The following is a 22,601-nucleotide window of genomic DNA, read 5'->3' as shown; positions in this document are numbered from 1 at the left end:
AGATATTTTGGAGGTCACAATCAGTCTTTTCCAAACTAGGCAAATATGTCACCTCAGCTTAGTGAATAACTGATGGTAGGAGCTTTACTACTAACCAGTCATTTTCATGCCAGGAACCTAGAAAGATTGTCTGTACTTCTACGTATCCTGTCTTGGTGTGTGTCTATGGAAGATGATCTGCAGTACACACTCTAGATTAGCCAGATCCATTATCTGGGGAGAAGTCAGGGGAAATGTATCACTTTAAACATGAATCAGTGGCCATACTGTGAAGAGTCATTAAGGAATAACAGGGTGACTGACAAAAATCTCTTTCTTTTTGCTCTCACTTCTTTTCTCTCTCTTCCTCATCTTTTTCACAGCCGTTCTTTTGCTCCTTTCTATCACATCTATTATTGTTTGTTTTCTGGTAACATGTAAAGGCCAAATCTCGGGTTTTGTTGTAGGTGACGTGCAAAATGGAAGGTAAACCCACATCCCAGTAAAGACAGTAGGATTAACCCTATTGTGGCCAAGATTTCAGGAAGCATGCTGAGGGATAATGCCTGTTCTAATATTAATTTCATTAGCAAATATAAGTACCTCAGATAAAGACATGAATAAATAAATAAATGAACAATGTAACAATTGTTATTTTATGTTTCTTAACATTTATTTCACATGAGGATGTTTATCTTTCTTGATGATCAGATTCTTTTATCTTTCTAATGTTCTCTGATTAGAGAGCTCTTCAGAAATGAAAATATTGTTGGAAATTATTTTCATGAAGCTGTAGCATTTTTAGATTTATTCTGTAGCATTTTCTTTGCCTCAGTAATGGCCCTAAAGCAGTATGGAATCCAGCTTTCACAAAAGGGCTGCCTGCCATACATCCACACAAAAAAAGATCACTCTTCTTTAATCTGATTTTAGTTTTAAATCATCAAAGTTATGACAAGCTGTGCAAATGCAAAGGATCTAGGAAGTAAGGCAGTGAACAATTCCAGAAGCTAAAAGTGTCATTTTGAGGATAGCCCCTGTCTTTAGGCCAAAATATAGAGTTCTTTGCCAACTAAGCCACTAGGTCAGCCAAACTGTACTGCTTTTGCAATAATTATAAATTCTGACCAGGCTCTTAATTCTGAAAATCCCTCCTCCTGTGATTGCAGTATGAACAGTAACTGGCAGATTGAGCATTAGTTACCATAGAGAGACAATTACCAATTCCTTCCCTTGTCTTGCCCTTCACTGGTAGTACATTTCCATTTTATCTGTTATTTTAGGTTCATTAGTAATTAGAATTTGCTGAAAATATTTTCAGAAAGATTTAAAACATCTACTTCTTTGCACTTGCATATACATTTTCTTTAAAAATACTAGGTGTCTCTGAGCCTCAGTCAGTGCTAACTATAATTACACAATAGGAAAAAAAACTATAATCACAATAGGAAAAAAACTCCATACTTTGTTAAATCTGTTGAAATTGTTTTCATAGGGCACAATAAAGTCAAAATATCTGCTTGACAGGATGAAGTACCTAAGAACAACCAGTTTGAAAGCTTGTTATGTGTTTCAACTTGTAAGACCTCATTGAGCATATGTGTATTTGTATCATTAGCACCTCATTTCTAATCTAAAAAGGTACTTAGGCCTTCTGACTTCCCCCCATGCTGCAAGAACTATTTTATTGTAATGCTTTATATGCTGAATATAATTCTGTGGTTCTGAGACAGAAGACCATGAAGATTATATTGCTTTAGTTATTTGCAGAAATTCATTTTGCAAATGCTTTTGTGATGGCCTATAGGTCAGCTTGCAAATATTTCCCCAGAGATCAAGCTCAAAGAACATCAACTCTTTGGCTGCTTTTTCAAGTCCTTCAAGTAAGGACTTGCATAAAGCAGATGCAGCCAGACTTGACCTTCTTGGGATGGTTGTAATTTATTACTCCAAGTAAGAATTGTTTTCTAACATAACCTTTCTATGAAAACAGATAATTTATGGTGGTTTTCTGCCTTCATTTTTTTGCCTTTCTTTTTGTTTCTTTGTTTGTTTTTGTTTATTTTCAATCTCTCTAGATTACATCCAGATTAAAAAGACACCTATAATCTTGTTCCCAGTAAAACTACTCTTTACCTGCATTACGACTGAAAAGTCCAAAATTGTGTTAGAAAGGGCTAAAGGCAAACTCTTAGCTGTAGGGAATAAGTACCTTTGGGAAAGGAAAAGATGGAAAGACACCCTATGGATTCAAATATATCTTTCCTGTGCTGTGAGTAGAGCAGCTTAATAACAAAGTACAACTTTTGCATAAATGATAATTCAATTTTTTTTTGTCACCAGCTTCCTAATTGCCCACATGCCAGTTACATATTTTTATTACATTATCTTAAAGGATAGAATAACTATTAGATGCTAGGTTGGACTTTTCTCAAATTATATAGTTCTTTGTCCCAGTAAATATTTCAGTGTTGACTTACTATGTTTGCAACTCATTTCAGTTTCTAAATAAATACATCCTCTCTCAAAATATGGTATCTTTGATGTGTTTGTGGTCCAAGGCTTTTGGCAACAGTGAGCAGAGCCTCATTGACCATTCACCCCCCTCAACTGGTCCTACCTGCAGGTCACTCTGCAAAACTGCTTTTCCCTTTTGCAGTAAAAAGCTGACTGCAGCCTCCTATAAATGCAGAACACCTGTGGCACGGTGCTTAACTTAGAGCAGTGCTAAAAGAGTTTTGCAGCTCACATTTGCCACAAACCTGTCTTCTTTTATGTGCACGCATGTTAGTATACAAATTGCCAAATTGGTGTCAGTTGTAAAGTAATGGCATGGGAGGCATCATAAATTACCAGGGTGATCCTGAGGAGAAGACGCTGCTGTGTGCGAATGAGTGTTTTGCTCTCAGGGTAATGTATGTCTTCATCTGGCCCAGTAGTCAGCATATTGCCCTGTGTTGATGGATATAGTCAGCTTGAAACTACACTACATTTCACTGCACAATAAACATGGCTGTCAACACCATATAAAGCAAAATCAATTTATCCTGTATGGTCAGTGCGTTTTAAATGAAATTAATGTACTGTGGACCTGGTGGCAAAAAGGTAGTGTATTAGTTATGCATCCTCTATTTTAGGGCCCCTTTTTCATGCAAATGTGTTTCTTATATAGAATTTTTAAAAAGGCATGCCTATATAATGCTTTCAATCTGAATTAGGAAAATTGATTTTTACACAACTAAAACTTTGTGCCTCTATTCAGTAAAACTGCAGTGTTTTGTTTTACATACTGTAAATAATTAATCTTACATTATTCGGCAAATAAATTCATATTGGTAGCTGTAATAGTTTATAAAAAAAGGAAGTCTATTGCTGTATTAATTTTTTGTCAAGTATCTTGCCTTTTTAAGGTATTAAATTGTATGACCAGTTTGGTGAGGTCTAAGACTGTCACTCTCCCACTGTAAACACTTTTTGCCTTTTTTATAGCTAAGGTATAGCTCTAAAAACATATCATCACAACTTCAGCAGCTTTTTCCTGTAAAGGCATGCCTTGGTCATCTGTTTCATCCCTAGTAATTAGTTCTACACCTCAGATCTGCTATCTCTAAACTCCCATGAGGCTTTGCTGTTTGTGGTCAAGAAACAGGGCTGGATGCATTCAAAAACCCAGTTAGGGCTAGCATGTACAAGCTGAATTGATGGCAGATAAAGACTGGGATACACTAAGGTACAGCAGGCATGGAGTTGGGGTGCTTGCCTCCCACTCTGGAGGCTCCAATGTGCTGTGCAGGTACCTGTTGGAGGAAGACAGTTTTATTACATATATGTGGCTCAAATCCTCCACATCTAGAACTCAATCAAAGCAGATGCAACTTTAGAATGTTCAGCTCCAAATATAGTCTGATCCATACAAATGGCAGCATGTACCTGGTGCACTGTATAATTTATTTTATGAAATGTTTGTCACTGCTTCACTGCTCAAGCAGCAAAGTTGTTGTCAATGGCTTGTGTCAGCAGGCCTACATCAGTTTGGATTCTCAAATGTAACTTTTATGTGAGTTTTGCTGAGCGTTCAGAGAATGTATTTTATGGTAAAGCCCCAGATGGAAACTTTATCAGATCTCCGTGTCTTAATTGGAGAAATAGAAGTGCAATTTGTTTCTTCAATTAGATGTTGAGTCATCTCAGCTACACTGAGACCACCAGTTGGCCTATCTCTCTCTCTCTCTCATAGATCTGGTAGTAGGGAGAGAGAGAAAAAGCAAAAGAAGCTAAAATAAGCACAGCACTGAAAGCACTTTCCTAATGCACGTAATAATGTTTTGCATCCATCTTGTTTCCTCCTGCCCTGACGTTACAGGGAGTAAAGCAGTGAATGGCTCTGCAGCTAAACTACAGCAGTATTATTGTTGGCCAACAGGAGGGGCCACGGTGGCTGAAGCCCGGGTGTACCGGGACTCGCGGGGCCGCGCCAGCAGCGAGCCCCACATCAAGCGGCCGATGAACGCCTTCATGGTCTGGGCCAAGGACGAGCGCCGGAAAATCCTCCAGGCCTTCCCCGACATGCACAACTCCAACATCAGCAAAATCCTAGGTAAGTGCAAAGCAGCGGGCAGCAAACTGTGTTGGCAGGTTTAGGTTGGATATTAGGAAGAAATTCTTTCCTGGGAGGGTGGTGAGGCACTGGCACAGGTTGCCTGAGATGCTGTGGTGTCCCATCCCTGGAAGTGTTCAAGGCCAGGCTGGATGGGGTTCTGAGCAACCTGGCGAAATTTGTCCCTGCCCATGGCAGGGGGTTGGAACTGTATGATCTCTATGGTCCCTTCCACATCTTTTTCTGGTGGATGGTCACCAAAATTAGAATTACTGGAACTTATGCAAATGAAGATTCATGGCTTGTTTTCATTTTTATTCCCTTTCTTTTTCCTTTCTGCCCCTTCCCTAATACTTTTTATTGCCAACAGCCTCACAACATGCTTTAAAACTTAGTAGCATTGAAAAGGAATGTTTTGTGAAATCTCTTGTGATAGTGTGTCCCAGTAAAGTCCCAATAACTGCAACATCCCATTAGAATGCACTTGAACTACAAATCACCTGAATGCAAAATGGGACTTGCTAGAGTAAATACTGAGATAAAGTTTGAAAAGTACAAAATCAAAATCAGAGGTTTATGTCAGACAGTGCAAAATCAAGAAAGAAACCTGGCACAGTTCAACAGACCTGTACACGCAAACCTCACATCCAAAATAATGTTTGGTTCAAAAAATTGCAATATTCAAAAAGCTAACCACTAGAAGTGTGCAATTAAAATATTGCTTAGGTAAAACACAGTAGTTAATATTTAATTTGTGTAGATCAACACAATCAGGGAATATTCTATGGGTTTTATTTTGCCACTGTGCAAATAAATGGACTCATTTTTGAGAAATTTTGATTTGCTTTTTAAGACCCCTCCAGAGAATTAGAAACATACGTGAGAATGAGTGGTGAAATGTTAAAACCTATATTTGCTTTTTGAGTCTTTGAAGTGAAAGACAGATTCCAAATGTAGCTCATAATAAATAAAAGTAAAAATCAAGTTTCCTCTGTAATCATTTTATTGTAAACTCTGAGTTCAAATACAAAGTTTGTCGCATGTTAGTTCAATCAGAGGCAAGAATACATAGAAATAAATGTTACTTTGTCCTGAAACTTCCAAAAGCTTTCTTAGTAGTTCTCATATTTTTGTCTACCATATAAGTGAGTTATATGAATAGCCTTTCAGTTTTGTATAAAACCTTCACTGTTTCAGTGTTGGCAGCTGTAGGGAATCTATATTATTTGTGTGCATTCTGTGAAAAAAACTATTAGGAGCATAGTAACTGTATTCATTAAAATGTAAACTTCCAGCATAAATATTTCAGAAGTGCCAGCAATTGAGTGTTTGTTAACCATGGAATTAACCTGTCAGTATCTGCTCTGCCACAAATAAGTCTATGTCCATATAATATCTGTGCAACTTTTCCAGGACAATGAGAAAAGAGACTGAAATATTAGAACTGACACAGAATATTGCTGGCTTCGGATAATATTTATACAACTTTTCCATTTGTTGATGTATGAAAAATGTTGGTAAAAGAATAGCTTCCCCCCACGTTTACCACAGCTGTAATCGTTTTATTCATCTAAAAGACACCAAAAAGCTATTTTCTGTATTTCTTATTCCCATCTCTGTTCAAGTGTTTAGATAGCTCCTTACAAACAATATGAGAGATCTGAATATTTTGCCTCTTCCTGTGTACACTGCGTTAATTTTTAAACTTTTTTATTGGTGCAGCTTTCAATGAGAGTTTACAGTACCTGAAGTGGTGTATATAATTACAGTGTGCTTTCTGTTTTACTTTTTGTCTTTCCAATGTGAGTTTGTGAAATGTAAGATTCAGTTCTGTTATGCTTATTACATCTGGCAAAAAAATAATATGCATAACAGAATTTAAAATAGGTGTCAGTATTATGCCAAGCTTATATCAGAAGTTGAGTAAATTTAAGACGCCCAGACAGCAAGGGATTGTTCATAATTTTGCTGAATCTATAAGGTTTGATACTTTTTTCCCTGCTACATAGCAAGCTATTAATATCTATTAGCAGGAGTGTATAAACCAAATTCTCATAAAAATATCAAAGAAGCCTGTGTCCCTAGGCAATGTGTTAGGCTTTTAACAGTGAAAGTATGGCTGCAGACTTTCCTTAACCACCATACTGTGCGTGGTATTACAGAGGTATGGAATTACTCACAGATTAATGCTCTTATTGTAAAAAATTAAGTAGTCTGTTTTGCAGCACGAGGCTGAGATTTTGAGACTTAACTATTGATTTTAAGTGCACCCTATTTAATAGAGATTTACATATGCTTGGTCTGCAGCAATATCTGAAAGTCAGGGTTCTTTTAAGGTGTCTCAGGTTGTGCAAGCCAATATATGTTCAGACTGATGTAAATTTAAATCAGTTTATTCAACGAACTTAATTAAAATTTATTACAGCAAGAAGGCACGTTGAATTGTGTATGTGCACAGCTAAGCCCGCTTTACTTGAGCCCTCACTGACATTTTGTGTCCATAGGATCTCGCTGGAAGTCCATGTCAAACCAAGAGAAACAACCTTATTACGAAGAGCAGGCACGACTAAGTAAGATCCACCTAGAGAAGTACCCCAATTACAAATACAAGCCTCGACCAAAACGCACCTGCATCGTGGATGGGAAGAAACTGCGCATTGGGGAATACAAGCAGCTGATGAGGTCTCGGAGACAGGAGATGAGGCAGTTTTTTACCGTAGGGTGAGTACAATTCTTGCCATTGTTTTCCAAGATGGAGCACGCTGTTTGAAACCAAATAGAGTTATCTGTTTAAGTCGCTGACTAATGTCATTTAGAGGGAAAGGGTTTGAACTGGTAAGACCTTATTAAAAACATAAGATGGAATATGGAGCTATCAGCTTGCCACTGAATGCTGATTATGAGACTGATTGTGGAATTCTTTAAAGGCAAAAGAAGTTGTTTCCCATTAGCCTGAAAGGTTTGAATCATGTCTTTTGTGAGTTTTTAGTAAGCTAATCCATTCTGGGTTAGTAATGACTCCAGCATCATTTCCTAAATTAAGAAAAGAACAAAGAGAGAAACAGAAAGGATTATTCCTTGTAGAATAGGAGTCAGGAGAGGGGGAAAAGGGAGAGGAGTAATAGCAGTTGCATGAGAAACACACACAAATGAGTGATATCAAGGTATGAACCTACTAGGAAATTTTTTATATAGAGAAGTATGATTTTTTTTTAATAAGTTTTAGAAGTCTTTCAAGTAGTGCACAGATAGACTGGGTAGATTTATAACTCAGAATGTATTGCCCAAAAAGATCCTGGCACAGTTTTAAGAACACTGTGTGTGTTTTTAGGGCTATTTCCTCTGGCGTTCAGCAGAGAAAGCAGCACTATGAAACATCTACAGGCTAAGGATAACAAAAGTCCACTGAAACAACTACACCATAACTGATTTCTTGCTCCTGTTTCTTTTTTTTTTTATGAATTAATCTGTGATGCTCAGTGCTCTAACACAATGTTTCTGGTGATTTACAAAGAGTCTAAAAGCTGTTTCCAGTGCCAGCCTTTCCAAATTCACAATGTTCTGCTTATTTCTCTAATCACAATAGTCTCCTTTTGTTGGGTACTTCACCACCAGATAATTGACCTTGACGTCGATTATGTGCCCTCATTTTTGGCTTGGGATGCAGAACTCCTGTTGCAGTCAATTATTTTGTGGTACAGCCTGCAACAATGTGGGCTCTTTCTTCAATCAGTAAATAGAAGTGGTTTTGATATCTTGAAATAGCCTTCCAGTCTATAGTTATGACATTGTTTTTTTATTCTTCAGTCTAAGGCAAATTGTTTACTAATAGTCTTCCATCAAAATTGCACATAGGACTCTAAATAGAAATCTGAATTTATACAGCACATCACAAATTATATTCAGATTGAGGGAGTGAAATTCTAGCTTACATCTTCCGAAGCAGATTGACAGACCAAATCACATCTAGACAAGAAATGCAAAAGAAATGCCAAAACAGCAGTCTGAACAATTTGAGAATTGTTTGCTAATTCAAAACAGCATTAAGCAGTAGCATTTTACACATTAAATGCAATAGCTAAACGGGAGTGAATATTGAGGATGGATTTAAGAAACTTCGAAAAGTGTCTACCTAAAGAGTGAATTCCTATTAAAATATATATACTGAAAGCTATTCAAAACTAAACTGGTGCAACCTAGATGAAACATTTTTCTCATGTATCCAACAGTGTGATCATGAAGACTGTGAGAATGTCACCATTTTTTGAAAGGATTGTTTCCAATTTCTGTTTATGCTAAGCCCACTTCACGATGTTCTATTGATGTTGAAGAAGTTTAAAGTAAACTACCACTGTGCAGTTATATGATGATGCACTGGACTTTACCAAAACCAATGAGTTTTAGTTGTGCAAGTGATGGAAAAGGAAGTATGAAGTCTAATGGATGCATTCAATGGAGATGAAATGAGATCCATGTTGCTGTACAATGTGAATATAGATTATAGTCCTGAGGAATCCTAGGCTGGGATTAAAAAAAATAATATTTTATACTTCCCTGTGACTTCCCTCTGTTGTCCCAAATTCCCCTTTTCCCTCAAGAATAATTTCAAACAAACTTATTGGAAGACACCAAGTAAAATTAGTGAAAAAGTCAGACTAGAACATCTTTTTTGAACTGAAACATAAAGCACGGAATCATTTGTCTCAGCAGAATAGTTTACTAAGTAATGAAAAACAACACTTCTTCCAAATCAGATTATAACTAAGTGAAACACAGTAACTCAGTCCATCAGCTTCTTAAACTTACTCTTCCCTGTGTTTAACATAAATATCACATAAAGCATCAGCTGGAACAGTTTTCCTAACTGACCTCACACCCCCATTATTTTTCCACTGTTTTGATGGAACAACATAAATCGTCCTTCAGAACAGTAGACGTGAGAGTTGAGATGCTGTTTCCTCTTCAGAGTGAAATAAGAGACAAATGTGGTTTTTCGGATTGAATATGCTCTGTGTTTACAGTAAATATTTCAGTGGAAGATAGAGAACAAAAGTACAAAATAGACTCCAATGAAATGTGCCAAGTGCTTCATACTTCTTGAAGTACTGCTGGGGTTTTTTTTTTGTTGCCTTTTTTTTTTTCTTCAAGAACAAGCCAATTAAATTGGGAATGGGCGCACCAAAATGGCAACAAAATATCATCACAGAATAAAAAGATAAGTAAGAGACATGTGAAGAGTCAGATACACATTCAAAGTAGGTAGCTAAAGGAAATAGTAAAAAACAAGAAAAATTTTTTTTTCATATTTGTGTTTGCATTTTTCTTATATCAAATGTCCATTTATGTTTTAAGCAATCCAGTAAAGGCTAGTTCCTGCCAGACTCCCTTAGGTGAGCCACTGGCTAACATAGGATAATTCTGCTATGGGTACAACCCCCCTCCACAAGCATGGAGTTCTCCATGGCTCAGACTTTTTTGTTGCAAAAGGCTCACACTACTCACTTCACTGAATCAGTCTTTGACAAACTTTGGTAAGATGCAAAAAGAGAGTTTAAAGAATTTCAAGGTACAAACTAGCCAGGATTTTAAATAAAATAGAGAAGAGAAATAAGCCAAAGAATGGCCAGGTTCTGTTCTGATTTTTGAAGAAAAACCCCCAAAGAATTAAATGAGAGTGAAGATTTCTTGGAATAAATTGGCCAGGAAATTAATGTTTTCAGATAATTGTTATACATCTAATAGAACAAAATCTGTGAACTGCCAAGTATTCTAAAGAACAGAGTGGAACTTACAGCGTGCATAGACCTTCTATTGCATCCCTAAATGAATGAATTTTGTTCCAAATGAGGCAGATAATATACAGAAATAATTCATGTTTAATGCAGAGTATGTTAAAAAATTGCTGCTTTCAATATAGGGGAAGCTGAATCTGGAGCCAGCTATGTCTTTAAAATAATTGAGTTATTTACTAAAATATTTACTATTTTTAATAGTAAAATTATTAATGGAACTTTTGAATGATACCTTCAGCATAAGTTAATCCCGAACAGACTTCAAGTGATTTACAATTTATTCTCAGTAGTAGTTTTTTGTAATGCATAAATAAATGTGAGCTAACAAATGGATCATATATAAACCATAAATTCAGATATTTTAAGTTGAGTCTGTCTTTTGTTGCCTTGTCTTACAAAGATAATTCATTGCTCAGTCATTTTTACAGTCTAATACACTCTAAATAGAAGTATATGCTATATACATTTCTCTGCAAAATGATGTAAGCAGTAACTTTTTTTTCTGTGCTTTACCAGAGCAAGATGTTTAGAATAAAGCCTTTATAGTGTTTATAACTACTGTACACACATAGCCTGAATGTTGCTAGGCTATGGTTTTGAATAGGTCTGTAATATTATACTCCTGTAGCTTGAACTTAAAGCAAGTACACAATGGGTGCTTTTGTGAGATTTACTGTTATTTCATTCCTTATGGGAATGTAAGTTTCAGGGGTGTGTAACATATGAGCGTTTTGCTTGATGCAATCAATTTCTGCTTCAGACATTTAAATAGCTGTCAGAAAATGGTTGGGAAGGGATCAGAAAACAATGGTCATTTGCCAATTTAAATGTTTGGCTGGTTTGGCAAAAGTCAAAAGAGGAACATTCTCCAGAAAAATACTAAGAATATTAATGCTACAAATTTGTGAGCAGGTCAGTTTGGCTAAGAATTTTCATGTTACTTCCATTTTTATATTTACATAAATATTTTGGGCCAAATCTTAAGCCCCAGAGTGGACAGGCAAGTTATCAGGGCTGGCAGAGCAGAGGAGAGTAACCCCTAGAAATTGTCCACATGAGGATTTCTTAGCCAAAGAGGAGGTAGTGGGGACAGCAATGGTTTGACGCCAGGGTAGGTAGAGATGTGCCACCATTCCTCATGGATCTGAAGAGACCAGAAGATTAATGTTGCTTTCTGGAAATCTTAACAGGCAGAAAACTTCCATGTGCAACTGAGCTGAATTGTAACCTGTAGCTTGCAGGTAAAGTATGCTTCTATCTCCCCCCTCCAAGATTCTATGCTTGGTAAAACTCTAGCTAAAGGCAATGATTCAATGTGTGGAATTTAATCTAATAAAAGACTCCACTAACATGAATGCCTTTAAGATCTACAAATATAAGAAAACATAATGGCCAGAGTTGTAGGTTAGAAACTCCAACTCTTCCTTTCAGGGAGAGTAGTGGGAATTTAAACAAATGCTCTGTTTTCCTCCCCACAAGAACTTAATTACTTAGGAAATGATAACACTCATCTCTAGTAACATATGCCATATACATATGCCGGGATGTAATGTAGCAACTAGAGCAGAATTTACAGTGACAACCTGATCAGCTCTAAATAATAACAGGTATTAAATCAGAGGTAGGTGTCCAGTTTCAGGGGGTGTGTAGGTGCCCATGTTTAAGTGCTAGCAAATTTTTTGCTAGCAAATGGGTAGCAATTTGAGACCCTTTCCAATTAGGTGGTAGAGTTACCACATGTTTACAGTTCCACAGTGAGATATAGGTAATTTAAAGTTATTACCCAGCCAGCAGCAGGCATGCACAGCATGTCTGATTTTTGTTTAACATGTAAAAAAGGACTGCATTTATGAATGACAAATTCAGTAAGCCTTTAACTTTCCTGCTATACCAATCAAGTTCTTTGACAATTAGATTCATTCAGTAGCTTGCCATGCATTTGCCTGGTGTGCTCTCAAGTAAAAAGTACCTCTGTGAATTTGGCTTCTTTATGCTCAGATGACCACCTCCATTTATACTTTGAAATGGGTGGTACTTGGACAAGTGTACAGAAATGTGGATGTGCAGAAGAGTTCTGCTGACTGAGTTTGAAATACCAGAATTTCTTTTTCCTTCAGGCCTTAACACTGATAACCATTGCTTCATCAACATATCTCACAGCATTTTCTTAAGCAGAATTTTAAAATTGTTGTGGCTTCTCGTAAAAAGGCAATTTGCTTCTGAAAAAACACAAACTTTTTGGGGAGGAGAGGTATAGAGGTGGATATTAGTGTTATGATACTTAATGTCAGCTGTAACACAGCGGAAGCTTTGGCTCAATCATTCTTTGAGTCAGTTCTACAACTTCTGTTACAGGAGTAATGAAAACTTTTCTCAAAGCATCATTTGGCATTGATGTGGTGGTGTTCTTTGATGAACAACTGGTGATGTTTTGTTTTGTGAATTTATTTATTCTAAGAAATACCGGTGAAAGATTATTAGTTGGGCAGATCAGAAAGAATTAAGTGTGTATGGCCTGGTGACAACTACATAGATTTTTCTGTTGACCATGTGTGGGTTTCTTTTTCCTTTGCTTTGTGGAAACATTCATTAATGTGAACATTTTCTGTGTTTAAAAGTTGTGGAGGAGATACTTGTGGGTTTTTAGCAGTAATAGCTTATACTGCTGAAAACATGCAATCCTAAACCAGGAATGTTCCCATGTGAGGTAGGTGTTCAATTTTATGGATAAAGTATTGAAAGATGTTTGCAGAAAATCACTTGCAAGCAAATACATTGGCTGAAAATTGTTTTCACAGAACATTTATCAGACCATTTAAAAAGTGAAAATTTAGTGAAAAATCCCAAGCTGTTTGTAAATCATCTGCAAATCATCATTTGCAAACAGGAGTATAATGACTGTGTCAAATGAATTACTGCGTTTTTGCTCGCTGCTAGCCAGGTGTACGAGACTTACACAACAGATGTTTGAATTTCTCAAGCTGCGCAGAGGCTCTAAGAGTCAGGCTAGCAGTACCAGCCGTGGCAGGACTGCAAACTATTTCAGTGGTGTGTTACACAGGGTGTTCATGATTTCAGTATATCACTACCCAAACCCAAAGGACTGCAGCTTCCCTGTAACTCTCTAGTGTGATATTTATCAAAATAGAGTTGGTCAATGAACAATAAAGACTCGACATTTAGAGTTTTTTAAATAAGCTTAACATTATCTTCTGTATTGATTTAGCCAATGATTGGGAAACTGTGAGACTGCTTTAAAAAATGTCCTTTTGAATTTAGCATGGAATGGCACAGTGGTCAAGCTGGAGATTCCTTAGACTATTCAAACATACCTGACACTGTTTCTCCTGCTAAAACCTATAATAGTTCACTGTTACTGGGTCAATATTGCTCTAAAGAAGGTTGGGAATAAACTGAAATGTATGATTCTTTAAATAGATTATGCAAATAGGCAGATATGTTCAATAAGTAGTCAATACAAAGTCAGCATCTTGCAGGGCAGATTTGTTGCTTTGTTTTTAATCAAGTACTTGGCTTCAAAAGCCCCATCTTACACATAAAATCCTGAAAAGCAAATGGCATTCTGATGATGGATCCAAATAAAAATCAACAGCCAGCAATCAAATGTCAAAAGAATGTCCAAGTGCCATAGCAGTCTACCTGGCTAGTCTACCCGTACTACTTACATAGTAAATTAGATACTTCAGTTTCTCTCTGCTGTTTTAGGTAATCTTGAGGTCCTCTCATTAAAAGAAGCTCTTGCCATGAATTTAGAGGGTTTAGATTTTGGATACATGGTGTCTATGGTAGCAGCCAGGCATGACAGGGTGCCTGATGCCTTTTGATGGTCTCTGTCCAAATGCCAGTTTGTGTTATGGTTTGAATAAACATGTAGAGTACATGAAAGGATGTCTGGTAGGGACTGAAAACACTTCAGTTCCCAGCTGTCCTTTGGGGGAGATAATGAACCAATACCATAGAGGACTCTGAGCCCAGAGGAATACATGGACCCTTTCTAGGAAACCACCTGCTTTTCCTTCCTTTGGACTTGCAGAATATCTTCCCTCCTCTACACACAGGCAGTGACACTTCCCTCTTGTTTTTCCTTGCAGACAACAGCCTCAGATTCCAATCACCACGGGAACAGGAGTTGTCTACCCTGGTGCTATTACCATGGCGACCACCACGCCGTCCCCTCAGATGACATCAGATTGCTCCAGCACCTCTGCCAGCCCTGAGCCCAGCATCCCTGTCATCCAGAGCACTTATGGTATGAAGACGGACAGCGGAAGCCTTCCTGGAAATGAAATGATAAACGGAGAGGATGAAATAGAAATGTACGAGGACTATGAGGATGATCCAAAATCAGACTATAGTAGTGAAAACGAAGCCCATGAGGCAGTCAGTGCCAACTGAGGAGTGTTCACAGAATTAAAGTACTCAGACTCATTTGGGTTTTTTTGGGGTTTTTTTGAACAAAAGTTCTTAAAGAGCCTGCATGCATGTGTGGCTCCTACAGTTACATCAGCAGAATGGTCTTAAATGTTTCTTATCGTGTGAGACAGATTGTTTCCCTAATTTTTCATGAACTTGGGTTTTTTTGTTTTTGTTTTGTTTTGTTTTTTTAATTTAGATGAAGACATAAATATCAGACATCAGGACTTGAGAACTTATATGAATCAATAGCTGTCTTACAAGTCTTACCTTTTGTCTTTTTCCGTTTGGATGCTGATAAAGGTTTAAGTTACTGTTTTAGATGGGGGTTATACATTCTCACTCAGGTATGCTGTGCCAGCCTACAGGTTGTGAATGTGTTTTTATTCTGGATTATTTTAGAAAACAAAAACTGCAGATTTCATATTGTGAAACAGAACAAGTCCGCAAGTGTGCACACCTGTGCATCATAGCTTGTCTTTAAAAAATAGTCTCTGAATTCCATTTTTTTTCCATATGTATAGCTGAACTTCTGATGTGCCAAACTTTTCATAACTTTTGAATCTTAACATTTAAACAAAAAAGTCTTAAAGGAGACACTGTAAAGTCTTAGACAATCCTTTGGCATCTTAAAAAAAATTATATATGAAACCTAATTTTTTTCCAGAATATGGTAAAGTACTCAGGAATCTGGAGACAGGATATTCTTAATTAGTGAACATGGTTGCCATAGTGCATGTGCCCAATTGCTTTTGCCTCTTGATGTGCCATTAGTGTGAAATTTTAAGTAAGCACAAAAGAGCGATCACCAGCTATGGACAGGCCTGTCTTAGCAGTGTGAGGCCACCTCTGATTACATTCTCTACCCCTTTGCTTTTAACCCTTGCATTCAGTCTTAACACATTTTCTCTTAAATAATTTATTCATTCCAGAATGTCAAGGGTCCAAATACTTAATATTTATTTTTAAAAGTACAGTTGGTGGCATTACACTTCCAATTCCTTACTGATATTTTAAAGAGCCTCTTCTTTCCCCCTCCCTAAATCACACAGGTATATGAAAATAAAAGTGCACCTGCTACTAAAATGAATATGACCTTTATGAATGAGAAATTCACTTGTTCCTCTAACACTGTATGTTCAAGGAGCACTTGGAAATACTCTGCTATATGTATTGCAAAATAAAGTGAGTACTTTTATATGTACACAGAGTACAAATACCCCTAAAAATGTGTTTATAGTTATAAACCTCTACATTTAGACAGCAAGGGCAGATGTAAAATCCAAACTGCATTTACAGTCCACCATGCTGAATTTTTAGGGCCTGAGGAACCTGTGGCAAATCATGGCTCTGTACGTCATGTTCCCATTGCCACCTGAAAGAACTGTGCTACCTTAAGTATTTATGCAGTGATTTATTTGTGAGACTCCAGGTGGGCGAGGAAGGGACACTCAAATATCTAATTGCAAAGGTGGGAAAATTGGTCATCAAAAATATTTATTGTATATTAGTCATGTGGGAATGTGACTTGTCAAGAGCTTTGGGATCTTTGGATGTAAGGTGCTATAGAAATTAAAATTTCTGTTTGTGTTACTTCTAGAAACAATGCAGTTACTGGAGAAAATTCTGGGAAATATGTCGGATTCAATTCAAAGATTGTGAGTCTGTTAGATTTCAAAGACGGACGAGAAACTGCCTTTATTTTTTCCCCTCATACTCCACTCCTGTTCACAAATAGATCACTGAATATATATACAGTTCCAGTAGGCCTGAGGAATAACTGCCCTGAAGATCCTTAACTCTTTTATTTGGAATTGGCTGTGTTCAGCACACAGGTGATAAATTCAGGCTCAGGCTGAGAGGTACCAGGGGGCCTAGAGCAGCTCCTTTGGAAGTCTGGGAGCATCTTCTCACGGAGCTGCACAGGTTTTGCTTCGGACAACAAAATAAGCCTGTGTTAGTCTGGCTGTCCTTGTGCCTCCCGCTCTGCAGACACTTCTGTGAGCTGCAATGGCAGGATGCCCTATGGAGGAGCAATCTCCTTCCTGACAGCCCCACTGATCCCTGTCCTGTCAGAAACAGCCTTTTTTGCCACTGTAGGCATCACATTTCTATGTGAGAGAACGACCCCCCGAGACAAAGAAGATTGTTCAATTTACAGGACAATTTATAAAGATAATGGCATAGAAACACAATGGTCAAATTTCTCTGACCATTTTGTAATTTGGAACAAAAAAAGCTATATTTTTAATATTTATTTAACTGTGTTCTGAGTCCATGTCTAATAAGCAATAAACTGGTCTAGCCAAGTCTTCAAAGGCATATGCTGTGTCATTAGCTGGTGAGCGTCCTCTTTAAGCTGGCTAAGGTACTGATAGAAAGTGGTTTTTTGTTCTTAAAATAGCTTGGGAATTTGAACTGGTTTTAATACATTCAGCTCAGATTGGGGGGAGGACATCATTATTTCATAAAAAAAAAAAAAAAGACTATTTATTAATGTCTTACATAATTCCCCAGTTAGAAGTATCTCTCCCTCCCCCCACGTCACTTTCTTTCTCTCTTGCTCTCTTTTTTTTTCCTGGTTTTGTTGCATAGGTAGAATGCTGTATTGCTAGCATTGTATTTTATGTAATTATTTTTTTGCACAAAGGCAAACATTTAGATTAGTAGATTAATTTTTTTTTTTTTTTAATTTTATGACCATGCCAAAATAATATTCTGCAGGCTTGTGGAGAACAAAGGACTGTTCTTTAGAACTGAAACTTGATTTTGCTTGTAGTACAAAAAAAACACACACTCACAGATGTTGTTTCGTAAGTGTTATAAGCACTGGATATAAATGGTATTTTTTATCACTTCTGACTAATGTGAAACTGTTGTACGAAAACTACATGAACAAAAGTCATCTGTTTCGACTCGTGTGGGCCTGCCTCACAGTTGCCGGATTTGAGTCATTTTTATGTCTTGTTATTTCATTTATTTATGCAAAATACATGTATGTATGAACACTTTGTTTTAGCTCCAGCCCTGCCTCAGTGCTGATGCTCTGTATGTTAAAGCCACATTCTCGAATATAACTGGCTGTTCAGGAATCACCAGCTAGTAAAAATTGCATTTACTGGCTGGGGGAGTGGGAGGAACATATTTGAATCTGAATTGTGCCTATGAGCGTGTTATTCTATTTATTAGCCGACATTGGCTCTAAAATGTCAGTAGAAATCAAGGAAGGACAATCATAAGAATGAAACCCAACATTTTTACTTTATTAATCGGAGCTCAAAACAAAGTTTTTTGATGAATTTGCCATCTCATTTTAGATTTTTTTTAAATTGTGTAAATATAACATAGGAAATAGAATTTTATTTTTTGTTCATGGATACTTAGTGAAGTATAAGTTATGTATTTACTTTTGTTCTATATCAGTGTATGTTGGTCCATATTAAATGCTGACAAGTCACTGTACCTCATGTAGATGCTGAATTTACACCCGCAGTGTGAGCGCAGTATTGTGGACCTGTAGCTGGGACAGCAAGATGCCTCACTTGTGCTCTCTCTGATTTTTAATAGCATATTCCACAAACAGGGAATACTTTCTTCTTTTTTAGAAAGTTGATACGTGAAACATGCCAAATTTTGGCTACATTTGATGGGAAACACAGTCTTCTGAATCCAAGTAAAACAAATGAGATATTTTACTTAACAAGAATGACATTTGGAAGTCAAAAGCATATCCCTGAAAGATTAAAAAGACTGAAATGGCCCTTGCAATGCAGGCAAGACTCAGTGATATCAAACCTTTATGTTCTACATCCATTTAATCATGTAATTGTTACATTAGGCTATAACACCAGAGAAATTGTTCACACAATACACAAAGAGGATTCATGGAATTGCTTCTTAAGCTTTGTGTTTGAGGCCCCTTAGAAACTGACTGGAAAAATAACTCCATTCAGGAGCACTAATATAGTAATACTATTTTCTCTGTGAACAGTTTATTTAATTAACAGATACAATATATTTTCTTTTGGAAAATTATTAAATACTTATATTCAAGAGAAGGAGACTCCCCAAACAGTCTGGTACCATACAGAATAGTTCACTTCCTATTTTATAAAAATGGAAGAGAAAGGTCCCAACAGAAACCATACTACTTTCCAGGGTTTATGTGCAGAAACAAGTCTGGAGAACTGGCCAGATTCTGGTCTGCCTGTATGTTTGGGCATCACCGTTTAGCTTGTGAAACCACCTGCTGAGCATTCACAGGATCCCGACACAGGGCTCCTAAATCAGTGTACTCAGGTGCAGGGGGAGGGAAAAGACAGAGGGATGGCTCTGGGATGGAAATGCAAACCAATCAGCAGCATTAGCCCCAGTAAATACACCACCCTGGGCAAAGTGCACAGCAGCCAGCTGTGAGCAGCCTCTGCTTTGGATAAACACAACACAACCACCTCCCAGTGCCATCTAATCTCCAGGTTGGCTTTCTGCATTTTGGTTTTCAGCCACAACAAAGGCATGGCATTTCAAAATCATCTCCCAGCAAAACATTCTACAAGATTTAGACCCCATCCTCCCTCAGAAAATCACCTACCTACCTGCCTGACATGAAGCATGTTAGTACTTCCACGGTGGTCACAGTGTTGGTGTTAAGTGGGGTGAGCTTTGCTGAGGCAGGGCCACAGTAAGAACAACTGCACTGGAGATGCAGCCAGCAGGATGTATGATAGAATTCTTCATGTTTTTATGAGAAGCTAATGAATGGGCTTGGACCCCTTGGTGTTTTGCATGCTTTTTTAAGATCCAAGGTGGCACTTAAGCATGTTCTTTTAAAAGAATAATACTATATGACCTCATTTGATCATTTACAAAACACTTTTTCATTTAAAAGAAACTTCTGCTAAACTTTTTTTGGTACAACCCATTAAAATCTGTGATTTTTCTCAGATCAAGCTACAATTTTGATAGGTAGCAATGCCCTGCTACAGAAGGAAAAAACAATGCATATGCAAAATAATTTCATTTTAATCTGAAGCCCTTTCTTAACTGCCAGAATTGTTGGAAATGGTGACAAAGAAGTATTCTGAGATTTCACACGCTGGGTAAAAAGGGGTAGAGTGGGGTAAACTGGGCTGAAGGAAAACTTATCAAATTGGTATTTATGGCAATATGAAAGCTATAAAGCAACTTAGTGACATGGCTTGCTTTGTAATTTCCGCTTTCTAAAAACCACAAGTGAGGTCCTTGGTGCTCTTGGAATATGGGGAATGTGCAAATATTTAACTGTTTGTATGCTGCACATTGCAGACCTGCTAGTGTGCATTCTCCGTTTGTCTTCCTTTGTCATTTGTGTTTTGCTTTCCAGAAAGCAATGTTGTTTTTTTTTTCTTGTACCTTTCTTCAGCTTGTAGCAAACTAGAATGCTTAGCATTTATGTTCATTCATTATTGTATTTCCCATGTAAATTTTTTTTTATTACATTAAGACAAGCTTATAAGCTGTTACTACATAACTTATCTTACTGTAACTCTTATTTCCTGACATTGTAATTTGTTTGTGATGTATATTGTGAGATTGTACTCTATGTTAATTTAATCAGCACAATTCACTGACATGCTGGACTGACATGCTAGCTGCTGTTTCAAATTGTAAAGTTTGTGTAGAGCTGTTGGGACAACTGAGACTCTCTTGTCAAGGTACTATGCTTTGATTCCTATAGCAACACCCTGGGTGCAGCTCTTACTGGCGAGGGCTGCTTGTTTAACAGCCACTGGCTACTCAATGGGCAGGTTTTCTTTGTAGAAATTCTATATACAGTGCAGGTACCTACCTGGGCCCATGGCCGGTAATTATTTGGGCGTTTAGAGGAAAAACTAGTGTCTATTGCTGCTTTGAATATGTTTTAAAGTCTGAAAATGTAAATAGTTTATCAAAAAAAAAATCTTGTACAGTCCAGTGTAAAGTTTTTAAATGAACTTAAAGGTTGCCATCACATCTCACACTCTCCTCTTGATACAGTAAAAAGAAAAAAAAAGAAAGAAAAAAGTTTGCTAAGGATATTGATTTAAGAAAAAAATCTGTTCTCAGATTAAAAAAGAGAATAGTTATTCTTAGCTCTGCTTCATTGCATAAACAGACTTCTTGGATTTTGTTGTGCAGTATTGACGTGAGGTAAATTAAATATTAAATAATCTTTCAGTGGTACTTTTAAGAGTCTTCTCCTCCTCTGCCTCAGTTATTGATGGAAAAGACAAAATTGAAAGACACTGTCCATATACAGTATGTTCTGGTGTACGTTGGCACCTTACCTACATGTTTTGGGTGGGAGGGATTTTTAAAATTTTTTTTTTTTTTTTTTTTTTTTGCACAAGGTGCTTTCCTGATATGTTAAACATGTCATCCTTGGGTGATACAGTATATGCCATGATAGGGGTTTAGACCCCTCAGGGGAGTGTCTATAAGACTGCCTATTTATGCTCATTTACCTCAAGACTGTCCTCTCTACCCCTAATCTATTCACCATCACTCCATCTTTTGTACTGCTGTTGACACTTACAAATTAAAGATAAATTTTGTTTTACGAGATGTGTGTGTGACTTCTTCTATGCATCCCTTATTCCTTTGAATTTAGTATTAAAGCCTGACCATGATGAGTTGATGGGAAAATTCAACTAGGCCTGTTCACCTGGCCTCCTGTAAATTTGGGGACTGAATTTTACAACTCTTATGTTTTACCCACGCCTTTCTAGTCTATGAAGGCATTTTCCAGCCTCTGAAATCCATTAACACCATATGCTGTAAAAGACATGCATGATAACCAATCTAATTTGACAATATACACTCAATACTGTCAATTTTGTGTGCAGGAAATGCTGTTGGTAACAACATAATCTCAGAAGGATTTTTAGTGAGTAGAAATGAGACAAAACAGTTCTCATGTTTCTTCTTTCTCTGCCTTCCCCTTTTCTGCTGCATATAACTTAAAACAAACTAACCAAAGTTAAATAACAAAAAGCCTGTAGTTGCCATATTGCCATGTCTGTAAATTGCTGCCATTGGTGTGTTGTGATTGGTTTCTGACTTAGCAATTAGTCATGGTTCTCATAGGAAAATAATGAATTACATTGAAGCGTATTGTGCTGGAGCAGAAATGTAACAGAGCCTTTTGGTTGTACATGACATCAGATTCTAGTCAGGTTTCAGCTGGTGCACAAACCACCCTGAAACATCCGAGTGGGACAGAATCCTTTCTTCCTTGGAGAGAGCATCATACATGGACTTCCTAAAAATGACATTCTGCACTATGAATCTTTGTGGTGGAATACTTCAAAGTCAACAGTGGATGGTAATGAGGAGTCTGACCAACACGTTATAATGGAGAAATACATAAATATTGACTTGTGCAATTTAATTCAATTTATTTCCCCCATTCCCCCCACACACCTGTTGCCATGTGATTTTTCTCCTTTTTCTTACCAGAATCTGCAGCTGTGAGTACTGATCAGTAATCTGGAACACACTGGTGCTGTCAGCTGGGTTGTTACACAAGCACAATGAAAAGCAAAACAAGCAAGGGCTACAGAAGGTCACTGCTTCCTGCAGCAGTAAGGCACAAACTGTTCATGTGACATCTCTAGGTGTCAATCTAAAAAGAATGTGCACTAATTGCCACACAGGACAGGGGGCTGTCTCCACATGTACAGCACTCTTCTAGACAAGGCAGAGTGTTGGGGGCTAACCCATATAGCAAGAGCAGCACATTGCTTTTTCCTGGGGCTGGGGAGAGCAGTGCCTCTGACCAA

At 37.4% G+C, this 22,601-nt stretch overlaps 1 protein-coding gene across 8 annotated transcripts in view; it reads left to right on the top strand.

Moving 5' to 3' along the window:
• Positions 1-20,824, top strand: part of SOX6 (SRY-box transcription factor 6) — a 368,901-nt gene extending 348,077 nt beyond the window's left edge. For 4 of the 8 annotated variants that reach the window (XM_031061341.1, XM_031061338.1, XM_031061339.1 and 1 more), the window contains 3 exons: positions 4,343-4,576; positions 7,081-7,297; positions 14,481-14,839. In XM_031061341.1, the coding sequence (XP_030917201.1) occupies positions 4,343-4,576; positions 7,081-7,297; positions 14,481-14,784 (755 nt within the window). In that variant the 3' untranslated portion in view covers positions 14,785-14,839. Of the gene's footprint in view, positions 1-4,342; positions 4,577-7,080; positions 7,298-11,558; positions 11,601-14,480 lie in introns of those variants that run through there. The other 4 variants (XM_031061343.1, XM_031061342.1, XM_031061337.1 and 1 more) reach the window with 3 other exon arrangements.
• Positions 20,825-22,601: the final 1,777 nt, after the last annotated feature.

This window comes from Geospiza fortis, unplaced genomic scaffold (genome assembly GCF_000277835.1).
Source record: "Geospiza fortis unplaced genomic scaffold, GeoFor_1.0 scaffold327, whole genome shotgun sequence".
Taxonomy (NCBI): Eukaryota; Metazoa; Chordata; class Aves; order Passeriformes; family Thraupidae; genus Geospiza; species Geospiza fortis.
The sequence above is the reverse complement of the archived record's forward strand: the minus strand, read 5'-3'. Positions and strand labels throughout refer to the sequence as shown.